At 41.6% G+C, this 20,806-nt stretch overlaps 1 protein-coding gene across 1 annotated transcript in view; it reads left to right on the top strand.

Moving 5' to 3' along the window:
* LOC139447932 (uncharacterized) overlaps window positions 1–20,806 on the top strand; it is a 51,645-nt gene that overhangs the window by 29,246 nt on the left and 1,593 nt on the right. The window contains exons 18-23 of the mRNA XM_071229422.1: window positions 1,612–1,654; window positions 3,293–3,348; window positions 3,541–3,607; window positions 4,234–4,340; window positions 6,669–6,723; window positions 7,191–7,244. Coding sequence (XP_071085523.1) covers window positions 1,612–1,654; window positions 3,293–3,348; window positions 3,541–3,607; window positions 4,234–4,340; window positions 6,669–6,723; window positions 7,191–7,244 — 382 coding nt within the window. The remainder of the gene's footprint in view (window positions 1–1,611; window positions 1,655–3,292; window positions 3,349–3,540; window positions 3,608–4,233; window positions 4,341–6,668; window positions 6,724–7,190; window positions 7,245–20,806) is intronic.

Below are 20,806 nucleotides of genomic sequence, written 5' to 3'. Positions count from 1 at the left end.
ATTTTACCAAGAATTTGTAAAATTGCTTGATTCTGATTGGCCAATCAGAGGCTATTAAATCACAAACAAACCCCCTCTGATTGAAACAGCTGGTTTGACGGACGCATCACCGCGGAAGCTAATATTAATAGAATAGTACTTTTTTTCAGTCATTGTCGGTAGGCATTTTTAATTAATTATATCTGCAATTATAGGTAACAAAATGCAAAGTTGCGTTTTCTCCAATATTCAAAGTATTTATGGCAATACTTTTTGTCCAGAAAACACGATATGAATCTATAAAAAGAATGTATTTACGTTTTGGAGACACAGAGAGCTTGGAATTTGGCGCTTTTCTATATACGATATGACGTCATAATGGTGACACGAAGTATAGGACAAAATACTTGCAAAGCTTGCTTAGTTTTCTTTAGGGATGCTCACCTGAATGGCATGTTACCGTGCTTATATGTTTTCAATGCCTGTCATATGTTCGAGTGAAATTTGACGGTATAAACAAACTGCTTGAGCTGTTCAGTTTCCTATTCAATATAGTGCTGTTAAATCTACAGGTAACCTGGCTCTACATTGAAAACACAGTATGTTTATCTCCTAATTATGGTACAGAAATCATCAGCATCCTCAACGTGGTTACATAATGACAGTCAAATCAAGGAACGTGTTGCCAAACATTTACAGACTGGTTGTGTCATGGGCGCCGACTCCGGGGTGGTGGTGGTTTCCTTGGCTTGTTCTCAATCCATAAATATTAGCACACATGCAGCTATCTTGTGGCGAGGCGAGGACTATAGTTATGATTAATGTACATTTGAGCAGATGAAACACAAGGGGATTTTTTTGCACAAACGTCAGACAGTTAAACCCTATTTTATGATGACAAAGTATGTTAATCATGGTTACTCAAAAACAAAACAATCTGTGGTCGCAGAACAACTCACATGTATTCATGGCTATTTATAACAAAATCACTACAAGATACCCACTATGACTCGAGTGAGTGAATGAGTATGGTTTTACGCCGCTTTTAGCAATATTCCAGCAATATCACGGCGGGGGACACCAGAAATTAGCTTCACACTATGTACCCATGTCGGGAATCGAACCCGGGTCGTCGGAATGACAAGCGAACGCTTTAACCACTAGGCTACCAGACCGCCCCTCTATGACTCGAGATAAGCAGTGTGGGTAAGGACGAATAATAATGAATATGTGTTTAAATCCTGTTAGCTTGGACTTTATTTCTTTTATAGAAGAAAAAGATTAGAATTAAGTATACTATGCTATATAAAATAAAGTGAATGGGTTGAGGCTTTTGGATTAACGCTGTTTAGAGCATTGAATCAATTATATCACACAATGTCAATTAAATGAGTGCAAAAGTCCAGCAACATCACGGCGGGGTTAATGATAGAGGAATGGCCAAGTCAACATTAAATTTGTTGTATGGCACCTTAAGCTAATGGTGCAACATCGTGCACATCTCCTTGCTCCTCGTGTCCTTCAACGCACGCACACACATGCTCACATGAATACTAATGTATACACAGACGCACGCACGCACGCACGCACGCACGTAAATCAGGCAAAGCTGAGATTTTTGGTTTGTTTCAGGAGAAAGACAAAGTAATGCTGCAGCTGAGTCCTCTATATACAGGTAGGGAGTCTTCTACATACAGGTAGGAAGTCCTCTATATACAGATAGTGAGTCCTCTATATACAGGTAGGGAGTCTTCTATATACAGGTAGGGAGTCCTCTATATACAGGTAGGGAGTCCTCTATATCCAGGTAGGGAGTCCTCTATAGACAGGTAGGGAGTCCTCTATATACAGGTAGGGAGTCTTCTATATACAGGTAGGGAGTCCTCTACATACAGGTAGGGAGTCCTCTGTATACAGGTAGGGAGTCCTCTACATACAGGTAGGGAGTCCTCTATATACAGGTAGGGAGTCCTCTATATACAGGTAGGGAGTCCTCTATATACAGGTAGGGAGTCCTCTATATACAGGTAGGGAGTCCTCTATAAACAGGTAGGGAGTCCTCTACATACAGGTAGGGAGTCCTCTATATACAGGTAGGGAGTCCTCTATATACAGGTAGGGAGTCCTCTATATACAGGTAGGGAGTCCTCTGTATACAGGTAGGGAGTCCTCTATATACAGGTAGGGAGTCCTCTGTATACAGGTAGGGAGTCCTCTACATACAGGTAGGGAGTCCTCTGTATACAGGTAGGGAGTCCTCTAAATACAGGTAGGGAGTCCTCTATATACAGGTTGGGAGTCCTCTACATACAGGTAGGGAGTCCTCTGTATACAGGTAGGGAGTCCTCTAAATACAGATAGAGAGTCCTCTATATACAGGTAGGGATTCCTCTGTATACAGGTAGGGAGTCCTCTACATACAGGTAGGAAGTCCTCTGTATACAGGTAGGGAGTCCTCTACATACAGGTAGGGAGTCCTCTTTATACAGGTAGGGAGTCCTCTACATACAGGTAGGAAGTCCTCTGTATACAGGTAGGGAGTCCTCTACATACAGGTAGGAAGTCCTCTGTATACAGGTAGGGAGTCCTCTACATACAGGTAGGAAGTCCTCTGTATACAGGTAGGGAGTCCTCTTTATACAGGTAGGGAGTCCTCTATATACAGGTAGGGAGTCCTCTGTATACAGGTAGGGAGTCCTCTACATACAGGTAGGGAGTCCTCTATATACAGGTAGGGAGTCTTCTATATACAGGTAGGGAGTCCTCTATATACAGGTTGGGAGTCCTCTATATACAGGTAGGGAGTCCTCTATAAACAGGTAGGGAGTCCTCTATATACAGGTAGGCAGTCCTCTATATACAGGTAGGGAGTCCTCTATATACAGGTAGGGAGTCCTCTATAAACAGGTAGGGAGTCCTCTATATACAGGTAGGGAGTCCTCTGTATACAGGTAGGGAGTCCTCTACATACAGGTAGGGAGTCCTCTGTATACATGTAGGGAGTCCTCTAAATACAGGTAAGGAGTCCTCTGTATACAGGTGGGGAGTCCTCTAAATACAGGTAGGGAGTCCTCTATATACAGGTAGGGAGTCCTCTATATACAGGTAGGGAGTCTTCTATATACAGGTAGGGAGTACTCTATATACAGGTAGGGAGTCCTCTATATACAGGTAGGGAGTCCTCTATAAACAGGTAGGGAGTCCTCTATATACAGGTAGGATACTTGAAATAGATATATCCCTCGATCACTCATAAAACGTTTGACAAATACGATTAACATCATGATATGTAAACTTTCTTTTCATTCCTCAGCTGAGTGGCAGAACACATTAAGCTACGTGGACCGGAACAAGCCACGATGTGATACTGTAAGTGTTATGTTGGTGTCAACAAACGAATATCAAATCAATTACTTTCATCGGTAGAAAGTTGTCTTAGAGTCACTGCCAGTCAATTTAAGGCTCCTAGGAGCATTGAACTGTTATACACTCTTATGACCTGATACTCATATCTTCATAGGGATTGAGGCTGATCTGATTCATCTAATTGTGCCTTTACAGACTGCCTATGAACGCCAGGACCATCTGATGTTCGGAGATTCTTCTGAGACACCACGTGACTCCCCAGGTGAATGTAACAAATTCAGTGTTGTGTGTAATGGCTTGGCACCTATTAGTGTCGAGATATCATATTTTCATATGTTTTAAGTTCACTTTGTGCTAAAGCTATTTCGATAATTATTGTACCTATCAATTTATTCGTTGTTGTGAAATATTAGGTTTAACTGTTAGTTAACTGTACGAGTTAAGAACGACGACGTCATATCAGGGGCAAATGTGTAAAAGTATGTATGTAATAATTTTCCCGATATCAATATTAGACAGAATTGGTAGGGTTAATAAGCTGGTCTAGTTCAATGATGCGCACACAATTATGTCCCCTTATGTACAAAAGTTCACCTTTTTGCGAACACCTGGTATCACCAGTACTTGATAGTGATTCATGAATACATGCTAATAACATCTTTCAAAATCTTACAATGGACAAAAATAACTATTAAAGTCATGGAAAGGGTTTTGTTACTTGTATTCCCTAGTGGTCCATGCAGTTGGACATATTGAGGAGATCATATTCCGATGTAGAGATTCTTGTCACACTATCAACCAGCTGTTTGTCAGTTCTAGGTTTGATTAACACGTGGATCATCATGATGGCCTCTAACTCATAAACTGACTTTTACACATTGCATCTAGATACTGACAGTCAACGGAGGCAAACACAGAAAAACCACGTCCTTCAAATAAGACAGTTTCAACAGGGACGACTCAGCAGAACTCCTTTGTACGCGATGCTTGAAAATGTAAGTATTTGTTAAACATCCGATTATGGAATGTTGAACTGCTTGACGAGTAATTAGTTTGTGCAATTCAAGCAATTAAATTATCAAATATTTAGGTAAGAGTGATAATTACAATTTCAAAAATGACTGTTTGCCATAATTTTGGTTAAAGAACTGTATAAGTTATGCTCAATCGGTATAACTATTTCTTACTTAACCCTGAAGGAGATCATCACATGACCACTTGTTTCCTTTTATCTTACGAAAAATGTTGTTTGTGTTCAAAATCGTTTGTCCCTCAGTCTGGTTACCTGACTAAAAATGATTTAACTGTGCCCTCACTTTGTACTCATAATTCACTCATTTGTGGTTCCTATATTTCCAAGTTGGTTTAATGTTGGAGCTGAGACACAAATTTTATTTAAAATTCAAAGATCTTGCCAGAAACGCAGCATTTAACTGTCATGTGGCATAACATTGAGTCAATGTTATAGTTATCAAGCCACACCATGTTGTGTCGATCATGTTATCCGGATAACCTGTCACTTACAACACCTGGTATTTGTCTTGCTGTAAGTTTAAACAGCCACTTCCTGTATATATTTCATTAATACAGGATTTATTGACGTGATCCTGTTCATGCAATACACTGTAACGGTGTTGTCCGTATATCCTTAGACATGGCGACCACTACGTTTCGGTCCCAATGAATCTTTGCACTGCCAGAAACAAAGTTACCAATTCTTCAATATTGATTTACTGATCGCTAATCGCAGGGGGTGGACTCTTCCACTTTACATAGCACCGACCGTCACCAAGCGCTGCCGCCGCGTTCCTCGCATGCATCAGTGGAACATCCCTGATAGGGAAGTACTTTACCTTTAAGAGCAAAAGTAGTTCCATTAAACTGTCCACAGAATTTGACCTCGACAACACATTAAGAGTAAACAACTTTCCGTTTAATTTAAGACAATAAGACGCCTCGTAAACGTCCATGAACCGTAGGTGACGTTTTCCTAGCAACTAATGTAGTTGTAACTTTTTAATTTTCTTCAATTTTTCAAATTGACCCAAACATTCTTTCAGATCTGCATTTCTATCTTCGGGGAGAATTAAAGTTCCCACAACACTTTCTATATTTATGTCAAAATGTCAGTTTGGGGGTTGGTGCTACAAATTTATCATAGACTAATGTAAAACCTGTCATCAATAAGCTGCTGCAATGAATCCAAAACTGTATCACAGTGGCCAATAGTCACATCGTACCCTTAACGTTTCATCATACAGGTAAAGCTGGAGGCTCTGCCTTATTTCTCCCCAGCATGGAGAGGACTAGTGTCGATGACGCGCAGCGCTGAATTTAAAGTTGGCAAATATGTCATTGATATTATCAATACGTTTATGGACAGTATCTTACGTTTATTTAACATGTTTCATCACATTATTATTTCATTCTATATAATTTCCTCTGTGATGACTTGTGGGGCATACTGATTATGGTTACCTTTCTAGGTACATCCTGTAAGGCCTGTTACATCCTGTAAGGCTTGTTACACCCTGTAAGGCCTGTTACACCCTGTAAGGCCTGTTACATCCTGTAAGGCCTGTTACATCCTGTAAGGCCTGTTATATCCTGTAAGGCCTGTTACACCCTGTAAGGCCTGTTACATCATGTAAGGCCTGTTACATCATGTAAGGCATGTTACACCCTGTAAGGCCTGTTACATCATGTAAGGCCTGTTACATCATGTAAGACCTGTTACACCTATTAAGGCATGTTACACCCTAAAAGGCCTGTTACACCCTGTAAGACCTGTTACATCCTGTAAGGCCTGTTACACCCTGTAAAGCCTGTTACACCCTGTAAGGCCTGTTACATCCAGCAAGACCTGTTACATCCTTTAAGGCATGTTACCTCCTGTAAGGCCTGTTACATCCTGTAACGCCTTTTACACCCTGTAAGGCCTGTTACACATTGTAAGGCCTGTTACACCCTGTAAGGCCTGTTACATCGTGTAAGTTCTGTTACACCCTGTGAGGCATGTTACCTCCTGTAAGACCTGTTACACCCTGTAAGGCCTGTTACATCATGTAAGGCCTGTTACATCATGTAAGGCATGTTACATCATGTAAGGCCTGTTACCTCCTGTAAGGCATGTTACACTCTGTAAGGCCTGTTACATCCTGTAAGGCCTGTGACATCCTGTAAGGACTGTCACACCCGTTACATCCTGTAAGGCCTTTTACATCCTGTACGGCCTGTTACATCCTGCAATTCCTGTTACCAAAGTTTCTTAGGATGTTATAATGCTTATGATAAACTACATGTACCTTTCCTTGGTCATACAGATGATTGCAGATGACAAGGTATTATATCAAGACATCATTCTCTCTATAAAGCAAGGTTGGTATATTCTATGGAGATCATTGGAGAAATTGTTGTACAATCTTGATAATGCATTTGAATACTCAAGTACAGAAACAATTTCTTATGATGTTAGCACAGCCATGGTAATTAATTGTCAATGCTTTGGTACCATACCTCTCTAATTGCTAATAATGCTATATAATTACATAAGAGACCGACCGTTTGAGATTCTGGGAGAGGAGTGTTTCAGCTTCAGCTACAAAACCAGATATATATTTTTATTTCCGGATATGAACCTTGCAATAATGTATTTCAGAATATCAAGTCGTCGGTCTCTTATATTAGTAGAGAATGGTCCCCTGTACTGTAACACAGTGTGTGCGAGGGCAATGTTGTCTTGACATCTTTGACATGCTGCACCTTTATCATACTTAAATGTGTAAACTGCATGTTTTTGCAAGGATGTGTGAACATAACGTATGACGTTCCCATGGTCGTTTCAGGTGGTTCTGCCTTCCACAATGTGGGAGATATCAGTTCATGGCTTCCTGTTTTGTGTAAGTTAACTTAAATCCCATACGATACAAACCTCAAATGTATTCATTCACAAACATTAGCAGGAACTATTTTTATTCGATAGGGCTACAACTACAAATATGTGTATAACAGAGTTTCAATACTTTTGTATGTAATGCATCAATCATTTCATAGAAACATAACACTTTGGACATTCTGTCTTGAATGAGGAATTTGTTCATTGAAATGAAGTGAGAGAACAAAATCATTGGACTTATTACGAGTGAGGTGTGTGGTGGTGTATGTAGTGGTTATTTAGTGAGGGAATTCTTGCTACTGGGCAAGTCGATATATATACTCATTAGAAAAGTATGAGATCATGATTCAGAACTATTAATGTTAATACCAAGTAATGTTTGTGTATGAACTAGCGGTGCGGCGTCTGCAAGGGGCGGAACGTCTAGGGGCGGGAGGAGTGGGCCAGACTCCCTCAAGTCGGCATTTGGATACTCATACGCGATATGCCTTGTCGAGTGAATGAATGTTTGACAAATCGTAGGGGTAGTGTGCACTACTGATCCAAAAACGTCAATTTTGAAATTTCCCGTCATACCCCTTAACAAGATCGTCGGTACCCATAGCATTTACAGTCACACTTCACTACCGGTTCTTATGTAATTCGTTCAATATTCTCATACAAATATTACTAGAAGCTACTGTCTCTTAAATTTTTTATATTTCCGCGTATCCCTGCGAAAGTCCGTGGTTCGAACCCTGGCCGCGTACTTGTTGTTATCCTTTCTGGCGCTCGGCATTAAGAGGCTAAAATAAGGACTGGTCGGCTCGGGGGCAGTATACTGTGTCTGAATGGGGTATTCATGTTAAACTGCAGCATGGTATCTCAGTGAGCTAGCACTACAGTCCGGACTAGTACAAGCGCACACACGACGAAGCTAGTCGTTTTATCAATCAGATCCTGAGAAGATTTGCCTGATCCTATACGAGTACCATTGATTCAGTGAACCACGACCGAGGGTCCCAGTAAGCTTATGGTAGTGCGTGTCCGTTAGTCAGTCAACTCATTGCGACTATAGAACTAGCCACTGATCCCATCACAGCGTCTCTACCAACTCCGGCGAATGAATCTGCTTCTGCGTTCTCTATGTTCTCTACATGTTAGAACAGCTCTTCAACCAGCAGAAAGTGGATGATGGAGTCGATGTTTGAGTCCCGCTTCTCAGCTATATCTCAATAGATGGAGATGCTTAAAAAGAAGCAGACAGTATTGGCTAAGAGGCCGCATCAGGGGAGAGCCATCTGTCCAGACCACAGTCACAGCCATACAGACCAGTCGGGTAGAAGCTCCCAAGCTGACCCGACTTCACGCGGGTTCACTGAAAATTCTCGGTCATGTTTCAGATGGTTGAACACGGGTTCGCTGGATACACTAGAAAATGTTTCATTTGGCTACACACGGGTTCACTGAATACACTCGGTAGTGTTTCAGGTGGTTGCCCACGGGTTCACTGAATACACTCGGTAGTGTTTCAGAAGGTTGTTTCGTAGTTCACACAAAGCACTCGGTAATGCTTCAAGTGGCTGCACACGGGTTCACTGAATACACTCGGTAATGTTTCAGGTAGTAGCACACGGGTTCACTGAATACACTCGGTAATGTTTCAGATGGTTTCACACAGATTCACTGAATACACTCAGTAATGTTTCAGGTAGTAGCAAACGGGTTCACTGAATACACTCAGTAATGTTTCAGGTGGTAGCACACTGGTTAACTGAATACACTTGGTAATATTTCAGGTGGTTGCACAGGGATTCACTGAATAAACTCGTGACTGCACACGAGTTCACTAAAGACACTCGATAATGTATCAGTTGGTAGCACACGACTTTACTGAATACACTTGGTAATGTTTCAAGTGACTGCACACGGGTTCACTGAATACACTCGGTAATTTTCAGATTACTACACAATGTTTCGCTGAATATACTCGGCAATGTTTCAAGTGGCTGCACGCGGTTCACTGAATACCCTCAATAATGTTTCAGGGGGTTTCACACAGATTCACTGAATACACACAGTAATGTTTCAGGTGGCTACACACAGATTCACTGAATACACTCAGTAATGTTTCAGGTGGCTACACACGTTTCACTGAATACCCTCAATAATGTTTCAGGTGGTTTCACAAAGATTCACTAAATACACACAGTAATGTTTCAGGTGGCTACACACAGATTCACTGAATACACTCAGTAATGTTTCAGGTGGCTACACACGGGTTCAACGAATACACTCGCTAATGTTTCAGGTGGTTGCACACAGGTTCACTGAATACACTCGATAATGTTCAGGTGGTCGTTCACGGGTTCAGTGAATACGCTCGATAATGTTTCATGTGGCTGCACACGGATTCACTGAATACACCCGGTAATGTTTCAGTTGGTAGCATACAAAATCACTGAAAAGAATTGGTAATGTTTCAGGTGGTATCAAACGGGTTCATAGAATACTCTCGGCAATGTCTCAGATGTTAGCACACTGGTTCACTGTATACACTCGGTAATGTCTCAATTGATTGCGCCCGGCTTGACTGAATATTCAAGGGTTAATTGAATACACCCGTTAATGTTTCAGATGTTAGCACACGGGTTCAGTGAATACACTCGGTAATGTTTCAGGTAGTAGCGCATTTGTTCACTGAATACACTCAGTAATGTTTCAGGTGGTTGCACACGGGTTCACGAAATACACTCGCTAATGTTTCAGGTAGTAGCAAACGGGTTCACTGAATACACTCGCTAATGTTTCAGGTGGTTGCACACAGGTTCGCTGAATAGATTCGGAAATGTTTCAGGTGGTTAGCACACAGGTTCGCTGAATACACACATTAATGTTTCAAGGTAGTATCAAACGGGTTCACTGAATACACTCGGTAATGTCTCAATTGATTGCGCCCGGCTTGACTGAATATTCTTGGTAGTGTTTCATGTAGTTGCACAAGGGTTAATTGAATACACCCGGTAATATTTCAGATGTTAGCACGCTGGTTCATTGAATACAGTCGATAATGTTTCAGGTGGTTTCACACAGGTTCACTGAATACACTCAGTAATATTTCAGGTAGTAGCAAACGGGTTCACTGAATACACTCAGTAATGTTTCAGGTGGTTGGACACGGGTTCAATGAATACACTCGGTAATGTTTCAGGTGGTTCCACACAGTTTTCGCTGAATACATTCGGTAATGTTTCAGGTGGTTGCACACAATTCGCTAAATACACTCAGTAATGTTTCAGGATGTAGCACACGGGTTCAATGAATACACTCACTAATGTTTCAGCTGGTTGCACACAGGTTCGCTGAATACATTCGGTAATGTTTCAGGTGGTAGCACACGGGTTTAATGAATACGCTCGATAATGTTTCATTTGGCTACTCACGAGGACACTGAATACACTTGGTAATGTTCAGGTGGTAGCACACGGGTTCACTGAATACACTCGATAATGTTTCAAGTGGTTTCACAAGGGTTCACCAAATACACTCGGTAATGTCTCAGTTAATTGCACCCGGCTTGACTGAATATTCTTGGTAGTGTTTCATGTAGTTGCACAAGTGTTAATTGAATACACACGGTAATGTTTCAGATGTTAGCACACAGGTTAACTAAATACACTCGGTAATGTTTCAGGTTGTAGCTCACGGGTTCACTGAATACAGTCGGTAATGCTTCAGGTGGTTGCACACAGGTTCACTGAAAACAGTCGATAATGTTTCAGGTGGTCGCACACGGGTTCACTGAATACACTCAGTAATAATTCAGGTGGTAGCACACGGGTTCCGTGAATACACTCGGTAATGTTTCAGTTGGTAGCATACAAAATCACTGAATAGAATTGGTAATGTTTCAGGTGGTAGCACACGGGTTCATAGAATACTCTCGGCAATGTCTCAGATGTTAGTACACTGGTCCACTGTATACACTCGGTAATGTCTCAATTGATTGCGCCCGGCTTGACTGAATATTCAAGGGTTAATTGAATACACCCGGTAATGTTTCAGATGTTAGCACACAGGTTCACTGAATACACTCGGTAATGTTTCAGGTGGTAGCACACGGGTTCAATTAATACACTTGCTAATAATTCAGGTGGTTGCACACAGGTTCGCTGAATACACTCAGTAATGTTTCAGGTAGTAGGAAACGAGTTCACTGAATAAAATTAGTAATGCTTCAGGTGGTATCACACGGATTCATAGAATACTCTCGGCAATGTCTCAGATGGTAGCACACTGGTTCACTGTATACACTCGGTAATGTTTCAAGTGGTTTCACAAGGGTTCGCCAAATACACTCGGTAATGTCTCAATTGATTGCGCCTGTCTTGACTGAATATTCTTGGTAGTGTTTCATGTAGTTGCACAAGGGTTAATTGAATACACCCGGTAATGGTTCAGATGTTAGCACACTGGTTAACTGAATACACTCGATAATATTTCGGTTGTTAGCAGACAAGTTCACTGAATACACTCGGTAATGTTTCAGGTGGTAGCACACGGGTTCACCAAATACACTCGATTATGTCTCAGTTGATTGCACAAGGCTTGACTGTGTATTCTTGGTAGTGTTTCATGTAGTTGCACAAGGGTTAATTGAATACACCCGGTAATGTTTCAGGTAGTAGCGCACGGGTTCACTGAATACACTCCAAAATGTTTCAGGTGGTTTCACACAGATTCACTGAATACACTCAGTAATGTTTCACGTAGTAGCAAACGGGTTCACTAAATACACTCAGTAATGTTTCAGGTGGTTGCACACGGGTTCAATGAATACACTCGGTAATTTTTTAGGTAGTAGCAAACGGGTTCACTGAATACACCCGGTAATGTTTCAGTTGGTAGCATAAAAAATCACTGAATAGAATTGGTAATGTTTCAGGTGGTAGCACACAGGTTCGCTAAATACATTCAGTAATGTTTCAGGTAGATGAGGGGTTCACTGAAGACGGGTTCACTCAGTAATGTTTCAGGTGGTTCTTCACGGGTTCAATGAATACAGTCGCTAAAGTTTCAAGTGGTTGCACACAGGTTCGCTGAATACTTTCGGTAAAGTTTCAGGTGGTTGCACAAAGGTTCGCTGAATACACTCAGTAATGTTTCAGGTGGTTGCACACGGGTTCAATGAATACACTTGCTAATGTTTCAGGTAGAGGCAAACGGGTTCACTGAATACACTCGCTAATGTTTCAGGTGGTTGCACACAGGTTCGCTGAATACATTCGGTAATGTTTCTGGTGGTAGCACACTGGTTCACTGAATACACTTGGTAATGTTTCAAGTGACTGCACACGGGTTTACTGAATACACTCGGTAGTTTTCAGATTACTACACAATGTTTCGCTGAATATACTCGACAATGTTTCAAGTGGCACCACACGGTTCACTGAATACACTCAATAATGTTTCAGGTGGTTTCACACAAATTCACTGAATACACTCGGTAATGTTTCAGGTGGTTGCACACAGATTCACTGAATACACTCAGTAATGTTTCAGGTGGTTGCACACAGGTTCAATGAATACACTCGCTAAGGTTTCAGGTGGTTGCACACAGGTTCGCTGAATACATTCGGTAATGTTTCAGGTGATTGCACACAGGTTCGCTGAATACACTCAGTAATGTTTCAGGTGGTTGCACACAGGTTCCTTGAATACACTCGATAATGTTCCAGGTGGTCGCACACGGGTTCACTGAATACACTCAGTAATAATTCAGGTGGTGGCTCATGGGTTCAGTGAATACACTCGATAATGTTTCATGTGGCTGCACACGTATTCACTGAATACACTCGCTAAGGTTTCAGTTGGTGGCATACAAAATCACTGAATAGAATTGGTAATGTTTGAGGTGGTAGCACACTGGTTCACTGTATACACTCGATAATGTTTCAAGTAGTTTCACAAGGGTTCATCGAATACACTCGGTAATGTCTCAATTGATTTCGCCCCGCTTGACTGAATATTGTTGGTAGTGTTTCATGTGGTTGCACAAAGGTTCACTGAATACACCCGGTAATGTTTCAGATGTTAGCACACTGGTTCACTGAATACACTCGGTAGTGTTTCAGGTGGTAGCACACGGGTTCAATGAATACACTCGCAAATGTTTTAGGTAGTAGCGAACAGGTTCACTGAATACACTCGGTAATGTTTCAGGTGGTAGCACACGGGTTCAATGAATACACTCGCAAATGTTTTAGGTAGTAGCGAACAGGTTCACTGAATACACTCGCTAATGTTTCAGGTGGTTGCACACAGGTTCACTGAATACATTCGGTAATGTTTCAGGTGGTAGCACACAGGTTCGCTGAATACACTCAGTAATGTTTCAGAGAGTAGCAAACGTGTTCACTGAATACACTCAGTAATGTTTCAGGTGGTTGTACACGGGTTCAATGAATACACTCGCTAAGGTTTCAGGTGGTTGCACACATGTTCGCTGAATACATTCGGTAATGCTTCAGGTGGTTGCACACAGGTTCCCTGAATACACTCAGTAATGTTTCAGGTGGGAGCACGCGGGTTCAATGAATACACTCGCTAATGTTTCAGGTAGTAGCAAACGGGTTCACTGCATACATTCGCTAATGTTTCTGGTGGTTGGACACAGGTTCACTGAATACATTCGGTAATGTTTCAGGTGGTAGCACACGGGTTCAATGAAGACGCTCGTTAATGTTTCATTTGGCTACACACAGATACACTGAATACACTTGGTAATGTTTTAATTGACAGCCCACGGGTTCACTGAATAAACTGGATAATATTTCGGTTGTTAGCATACAAGCTCACTGAATACACTCGGTAATGTTTCAGGTGGTAGCACACGGCTTCACTGAATACACTCAGTAATGTTTCAGGTAGTAGCAAACGGGTTCATTGAATACACTCAGTTATGTTTCAGGTGGTTGCACACGGGTTCAATGAATACAATCGCTAATGTTTCAGGTGGTTGCACACAGCTTCGCTGAATACACCCAGTAATGTTTCAGGTGGTCGCACACGGGTTCGCTGAATACACTCAGTAATGTTTCAGTAGAAAGCACACGGGTTCAATGAATACACTCGATAATGTTTCATTTGGCTACACACGAGTTCACTGAATACACTTGGTAATGTTTTAATTGACCGCCCACAGGTTCACTGAATACACTCGATAATATTTCGGTTGTTAGCATACAGGCTCACTGAATACACTCGGTAATGTTTCAGGTGGTAGCACACGAGTTCACTGAATACACTATGTAATGTTTTAAGTGGTTGCACAAGGGTTCACCAAATACACGTCTCAGTTGATTGCACACGGCTTGACTGAGTATTCTTGGTAGTGTTTCATGTGGTTGCACGCGGGTTCATTGAATACACCCGGTAATGTTTCAAGTGACTGCACACAGGTTCACTGAAGACACTCCAAAATGTTTCAGGTGGTTTCACACAGATTCACTGAATACACCCGGTAGTGTTTCAAGTGACTGCACACGGGTTCACCGAAGATACTCGATTAAGTTTCATTTGGCTGCAGGGGCGGTCGGGTAGCGTAGTTGTTAAAGCGTCCCACCCCCCCTCCCCCCCCCCCCCCCCCATTGAATACACTCAGTTATGTTTCAGGTGGTTGCACAGGGATTCACTCAATACACTCGGTAATGTTTCAGGTGGTCGCACACGGCTTGAGCCTATACACTTGGTAATGTTTCAGGTGGTCGCACACGGGTCACTGAATACACTCGGTAATGTTTCAGGGGGTCGCACACGAGTTGAGCCTATACACTTGGTAATGTTTCAGGTGGTCGCACACGGGTCACTGAATACACTCGGTAATGTTTCAGGTGGTCGCACACAGGTTGAGCGTATACACTCGGCAATGTTTCAGGTGGAATACACTGGGTAATATTTGACTGCACACGGGTTTACTGAATACACTCGGTAGTTTTCAGATTACTACACAATGTTTCGCTGAATATACTCGACAATGTGTCAAGTGGCACCACACGGTTCACTGAATACACTCAGTAATGTTTCAGGTGGTCGCACACGGGTTCGCTGAATACACTCAGTAATGTTTCAGTAGAAAGCACACGGGTTCAATGAATACACTCGATAATGTTTCATTTGGCTACACACGGGTTCACTGAATACACTTGGTAATGTTTTAATTGACCGCCCACAGGTTCACTGAATACACTCGATAATATTTCGGTTGTTAGCATACAGGCTCACTGAATACACTCGGTAATGTTTCAGGTGGTAGCACACGAGTTCACTGAATACACTATGTAATGTTTTAAGTGGTTGCACAAGGGTTCACCAAATACACGTCTCAGTTGATTGCACACGGCTTGACTGAGTATTCTTGGTAGTGTTTCATGTGGTTGCACGCGGGTTCATCGAATACACCCGGTAATGTTTCAAGTGACTGCACACAGGTTCACTGAATACACTCCAAAATGTTTCAGGTGGTTTCACACAGATTCACTGAATACACCCGGTAGTGTTTCAAGTGACTGCACACGGGTTCACCGAAGATACTCGATTAAGTTTCATTTGGCTGCAGGGGCGGTCGGGTAGCGTAGTTGTTAAAGCGTCCCCCCCCCCCCCCCCCTCCCCCCCCATTGAATACACTCAGTTATGTTTCAGGTGGTTGCACAGGGATTCACTCAATACACTCGGTAATGTTTCAGGTGGTCGCACACGGCTTGAGCCTATACACTTGGTAATGTTTCAGGTGGTCGCACACGGGTCACTGAATACACTCGGTAATGTTTCAGGGGGTCGCACACGAGTTGAGCCTATACACTTGGTAATGTTTCAGGTGGTCGCACACGGGTCACTGAATACACTCGGTAATGTTTCAGGTGGTCGCACACAGGTTGAGCGTATACACTCGGCAATGTTTCAGGTGGAATACACTGGGTAATATTTGACTGCACACGGGTTTACTGAATACACTCGGTAGTTTTCAGATTACTACACAATGTTTCGCTGAATATACTCGACAATGTGTCAAGTGGCACCACACGGTTCACTGAATACACTCAGTAATGTTTCAGGTGGTCGCACACAGGTTTTCTGTATACACTCTGTTATGTCTCAGGTGGTCGCACACGGGTTCACTGAGTACACTCAGTAATTTTTCAGGTGGTTGCATACAGGTTCACTGAATACAATCAGTAATGTTTCAGGTGATTGCATACAGGTTCACTGAATACGCTCGGTAATGCTTCAGGTGTTTGCACACGGTTTCGATGCATACACTCGTTCATGTTTCAGATGGTTGCACACTGGCTTAGTGAATCCACTCGGTAATGTTTCAGGTGGTTGCATACAGGTTCACTGAATACAATCAGTAATGTTTCAGGTGATTGCATACATGTTTCAGTTTATTGGACACGGGTTCACTAAGACCACTCGGTAATGATACAGATGGTCGCAAACGGGTTCACTGAATACACTGGGTAATGTTTCATTTTGGTTGCACACGGGTTCACTTTATACACCCGATAATGATTAAGGTTGTTGCACATTGGTTCATTGCATACACTAGGTGCAGTTTCACTTACACTTTGGTTTGCTGACTACACTCGGTAATGTTTCAGGTGGTTGCACACGGATTCACTGAATACGCTCGGTAATGTTTCAGGTGTTTACACACGGGTTCACTGCATGAGTACATTCGGTAATGTTTCAAGTGATTGCAAATGGTTGCACTGCATACACTCGATAATGTTTCAGGTGGTTGCACATGGGTTCATTGCATACACTAGGTGCAGTTTCACTTACACATTGGTTTACTGAATACACTCGGTAATGTTTCAGGTGGTTGCACACGGATTCACTGAATACGCTCGGTAATGTTTCAGGTGTTTACGCACGGGTTCACTGCATGAGTACATTCGGTAATGTTTCAAGTGATTGCAAATGGTTGCACTGCATACATTCGATAATGTTTCAGGTGGTTGCACATGGGTTCATTGCATACACTAGGTGCAGTTTCACTTACACATTGGTTTACTGAATACACTCGGTAATGTTTCAGGTGGTTGCACACGGATTCACTGAATACGCTCGGTAATGTTTCAGGTGTTTACGCACGGGTTCACTGCATGAGTACATTCGGTAATGTTTTAAGTGATTGCAAATGGTTGCACTGCATACACTCGATAATGTTTCAGGTGGTTGCACATGAGTTCATTGCAAACACTAGGTGCCGTTTTAATTGCACATTGGTTTACTGAATACACTGGGTAATGTTTCACATGGTTGCGCGCTGGTTAACTGCATATACTCGGCAATATTTCACGTGGGTTACCTGCATATACTCGGTAATATTGTACGTGGTTGCACGTGACTTCCATCTCCCTCTCTCATAAAATAACACTGGCGGACTAACACGAGCACCTCTGTTTTGCAGATGTGAATAACGTCACACTCCCGGGTTTGTGAATACAAACGGAGTGAAAATATTTGCCCGAGGTACAATACGCGGAAAGCTTTGTCCAGCTGGTTTTATCAGACAGTGGAATCTAGTGACCGTTGTATATGTTCAAGTATTGTTACAACAATTCCCCTTGACATCTCCGTGTAGTTATATTCTCAAATCACATCGATAGACATTCATCAGTTGATCAAAGGAGGTAGTGATATCATGAAACGTCGGCGCCTTTCCTTATTTATTGCAGAGGCAGCTAACGGCTGCGCTTGCGCGATGCGGCGATTTATTCAAAAGTGAAACTTTAAGTAGAGAACGTGATAAAATATATTTGTGGTACAAAATGACAGCTGTGCGAGACGTTGGCTGTTATAAACCTTGAGTCTTTATTTCGTGTTCATCACAAGGTCAATGACAATCATTGGCATTTAGTTTATGTTATATTTTCATGAAAACACTGCTTTCACTGTCTGGCACAAAGGAAACTTGAAAATGCATTTATATGTATATTTAGTGACAAAAGGTCAGAACAGAACATACTTTGCAAAGGATTTAGATCTATTAAGTCTATATTTACGTTTTATAAGAATTGATTGGTACACGTAATCATATACGAAATGACATTTGCGTGTAATCCGTACTCTAAGATGAAATCTACGTCAGATCTAATTTTTTTTAATGTTCATTACACCTCATCTGGTTTTACAACACATTAATTAACTAAACTATGATGAGGAACACATTAAAAGTGTATTAAACTATATATCAAAGCGACGTTAGATACATTTTTATACAGTTTAGTGTCGGAATTAAGAGTTAAAGTTCTCGGATCGTATATACGTGTTTATGTCATGATACCAGGCAATATGAGTTATTATCAAATAAGGGGCGGTCGGATCGTTAGCGTTAGCTTGTCACGCCGAAGACCCAGGTTCGATTTCCAACTTGGGTGCAATGTGTGAAGCCCATTTCTGGTGTCCCCCGCCATGTTTGTTTATTTGTTGTTTAACGCCGCACTCATCAATATTCCAGCTATATGACGGCGGTCTGTAAATAATCGAGTCTGGACCAGACAATCCATTGATTAATATCATGAGCATCGATCCACGAAATTGGGACCGATGACATGCATCAACCAAGTCAGCGAGCCTGACCACGCGATCCCGTTAGTCGCCTTTTACGACAAGCATAGTCGTCTTTTACGGCAAGCATGGGTTGCTGAAGACCTATTCTACCCCGGATCGTCCCCCGCCATGATATTGCCAGAATATTGCTAAAGGTGGCGTAAAACCATACTCACTCAGTCACCGACTATTATCAAAAATGTGTAGACAGTTAAAAAAGCAAAGTATTATTCTACCATGACCTCATCCTCGACCATCCAGTGTATTATATCGTCATTCAATTACGATGAATAGCTGCCAAAGTTCCGTTATCTGTGTTATCATAAGTCTTCTTCTTGCTCGAATGTAATTTGATTGCACGTCGTCAGTCTTGAAGTCGCTTATTTCAATTCGGCCTCTGTAAGAAGCTATGTTGACGTATGAGTCCAGGGTATTTATGATATTAGTATGTAGACAATACACTGCATAATCGTCTGTGATTTGTCTTTATTCAACATAATTTGAAAACAGTGAGTTACATCATAACTAGATTTAATAAATTAAATCAGTATGTGCTAATCATCAACGAAGTGCTGTTTGTGCGTAATCTGAACTTTAGGTTTCCTGAATCCGTAATAACACAAGAATAGATCTCTCACCTGCTTTTTAATTGCATGTATAGCAAACTATATGTCTGCGTTGATGCAGCAGTAATGAACTACACTCTGTTAGAGAAGGTAATAGTGAGTGAGTGAGTTGGGTTTAACGCCGCTTTGAACAGTATTACAGTTATATTGCGGCGTGTCAGCTTAATTTGGGAGGAAAGCCCGAAGTGATGCAGGTCTCAGACGTTTACCACTTCGGTGAAACCCACGAGTACGGGTATGGTGCTGACAAACCTAGAAACATAATCGGGGCGAATCGGGAGTCGAACCCACAATCAAAGATTACTGGCACGCCCAAGGGACTCAACTCTGCACAGCAAATCGCGGTGCCTTAGACGACTGGGCCACCCGTGCCCTCCAGAGAAGGTAATAAAAGTATTGTATGGAAATAAATTTTATTTATAACACACCATATAAAACTTTGATATTATTACTGTTATTTTTCTAACTAAAAGTATGTGAAAAGTTGACATGTGGAGCACATCAGAAGAGAGTGACAAAACATTACATCGGTGATGGTACGGATGAGTTGGATGCTGTGCAGAGCTCGCACAGACGCTACTTTCTTTAAAAAAACATTATTACAAACAAAGCACGATTGAAGAAGGATTTTGAATGAAAAATCGACTCAGAGATAGGTTAAGTGAGGCAATATGAATATGATGTATTACTTTACAATCGAATGTGTCGGTGAAAGTTTTCTCACACATCAGTGTAGATGTACGATACAAAGTACGTTGATATCAGATGTTATAAATATATTATTTTGGTGTTTATTCATTTATCAATCATTGTAATTATGTGTAATAATCATTTAGAATTCCCACACGTATAGTTATAACATATACATCCCGGCATTCCCCGCCAGTAGACAAGACAGCCTCCCCGCCCAGCGAGTGTGATGGTGTTACTGTGAAAGTGACTGAAGCGGACATAGAAGTTACCTGTTCATGTGATGTCTGTTGTCTGTACAGATGTTAAAATGTCTCCACTTGATGTAGTTTTCTGTTTCATTGTATTCTATATTGTACAAGAGAAGTTTAGAATTCACACAGTGGCACTTAAACATGAAGTTATGTAAATATTACTGCATATTTTGACAAAGAGCCTCGATGTCTGACTTCTATATCACAGCAATAGGGCGGAAAAAATGTTTGTCAAAAATTGTTTTATATGGTGTTGATTTGATCAGTAAACCATGTAACTTTGTATAAAATACAGTTAGAATTCACATACAAATAGTTTTGCAGTATATCTATTCCGATATGAGTCACAATAGTGACCGAATTCACGAATTGCTGAAACTCACGGTCGAATATTTAGTGCG

This window comes from Haliotis cracherodii, unplaced genomic scaffold (assembly GCF_022045235.1).
Source record: "Haliotis cracherodii isolate W230 unplaced genomic scaffold, xgHalCrac1.p SCAF_7, whole genome shotgun sequence".
NCBI lineage: Eukaryota > Metazoa > Mollusca > Gastropoda > Lepetellida > Haliotidae > Haliotis > Haliotis cracherodii.
This window is presented reverse-complemented; position numbering and strand designations above follow the sequence as displayed.